Here is a 1,647-nt window from a genome sequence, read left to right on the forward strand (position 1 = left end):
ATTACAGGGAAGCTTCACTGGTCCAAGAAACACTACTCCTATCCTGTCTCTGCAGGTCCCAGAGCTGCAGCCTAACTTTGGCCTTTTAAGGGTCTATCTATTGCCCCATTCACTGGAAGAAGCATCCAGAAAAATGGCATAAGACTGGGGTAAGGTCCCCAGTGCCCTTTAAGACCATGCTGAGGCCTGCACTCTCCTCACTGTATCCTAGTAATGAGCTTTTCCCAAAACAGTTGCCAAGTCACTGGGTGCTGAGTGCCTGGAGGTGCCAAAGCAGCTGGCGGCAGTGCCAGGGAAGGCAGCAAAGCTTGCATCAAGCCCAGGATGCCTGCTCACAGGCTTCCTCTGAGCTGAAGACCCCTGGGCAGATTTTCCAAGGCCTCTAGCCACAATTGCCAAGAGGCCAGTGCACCCAAAGTTCATGGAGTTTGGTCTGTGGCTTCTCTAGCTTAGTCACAGAATCTCTGAAGGCAAATGGGACAGGTACCTGATCATTTAACCCACTAAAAGGCAAGGACACCAAGCCTTAACCCAGGAGGGCCTGGTGACCTGGCAAGGCAATTCAGGACACTATCCCACAGGAGCCATCTTTTTTTTTGGTCTTTGAGCAAATATGTAAAATTGGCAGCATCTACAGCCCATAATGTCCCATGGCAGGGATTTCCTCACTGGCAGCTCACCCTTCCCAGGGCCCCAGGGATGCTTTAAGTGAGGTCCCTGGCAGGACAGCAGGCTTCTAATCTCCTTTAATCCGAGGCTTGAAGCCCATCCCAGAAGAACAAAATGGCCACAGCATGTCCAGGATCTGAAAGTGCACATGGCTGAAAGAAGCACTAGCCTCTCAACAGAAACGGCAGCCTTGTGATGCTGGAATGAGGGTGGCTGGGACACATGGTGGAGCAACACAACATGGGGGAGAATGACACACACTTACTGGAGCTGCTTTCGCTGTCACTGGTGTTGGATGTCACTCCCTCTGCAAGCCAACAAGAAAGAGACTCCGATTCAGAACACACCCCTGACAGGTCACACGTGGCACAACACTCAAATGCTCCAGGATCAAGACACTGAGCCGTCAGCCTAGTCAGGCCACAGGAGACCTGCCACATCCAGGCTACCAACTGGGAGACACAGCTCCAACCCTGAGCCCGGCTACCTCATACTAGTCCACAGAGCCTCTTGGTCTGCCAAGTCCCTCCCTCTACACCACAAGCCCTCCATTCCTTGGCAGCTTCCTCTTCATCTGAATCCAAAGAACTGAAATGGATGGCTTCCAACTCCTATGTCAAAATGTATCTCCCAAGGCTACCAATAGGAAAGGAAAGGCAGTGACAGTAGCAAAGAAAAGTCCAGGGACCAGGCTGCTCTTGAATTTTCCTCCCAGATAGAGGCCCCAAAATACAGAACTGTGTGGTGCTCCTAAATGATAAGGCCAAGCACTGGGCAGGCTGCGCAGTCACCAGGTAACAATGCTTTGACCACTTGGTGGGACCAGCAGCTCTCCTGCCACCACTACCTAGAAGGGAGGGTGTGGCCTCAGCGGTGAGGGGTGCTCCTCCATCCACCCGACAGACGTGGCAAAATACAGACAACAAAGCACACCTGGAGGACAAGACGGCTCTCCTGTCTCAGAGCCTTGAGACCTGC

At 52.6% G+C, this 1,647-nt stretch overlaps 1 protein-coding gene across 1 annotated transcript in view; it reads right to left on the bottom strand.

The window, feature by feature from the left end:
• DLG3 (discs large MAGUK scaffold protein 3) overlaps positions 1 to 1,647 on the bottom strand; it is a 61,888-nt gene that overhangs the window by 4,117 nt on the left and 56,124 nt on the right. The window contains 1 exon segment of the mRNA XM_023765085.1: positions 856 to 976. Within this exon segment, the coding sequence (XP_023620853.1) occupies positions 856 to 976 (121 nt within the window).

Source organism: Myotis lucifugus, unplaced genomic scaffold (assembly GCF_000147115.1).
Source record: "Myotis lucifugus unplaced genomic scaffold, Myoluc2.0 scaffold_4, whole genome shotgun sequence".
In the NCBI taxonomy this organism is placed as follows: Eukaryota; Metazoa; Chordata; class Mammalia; order Chiroptera; family Vespertilionidae; genus Myotis; species Myotis lucifugus.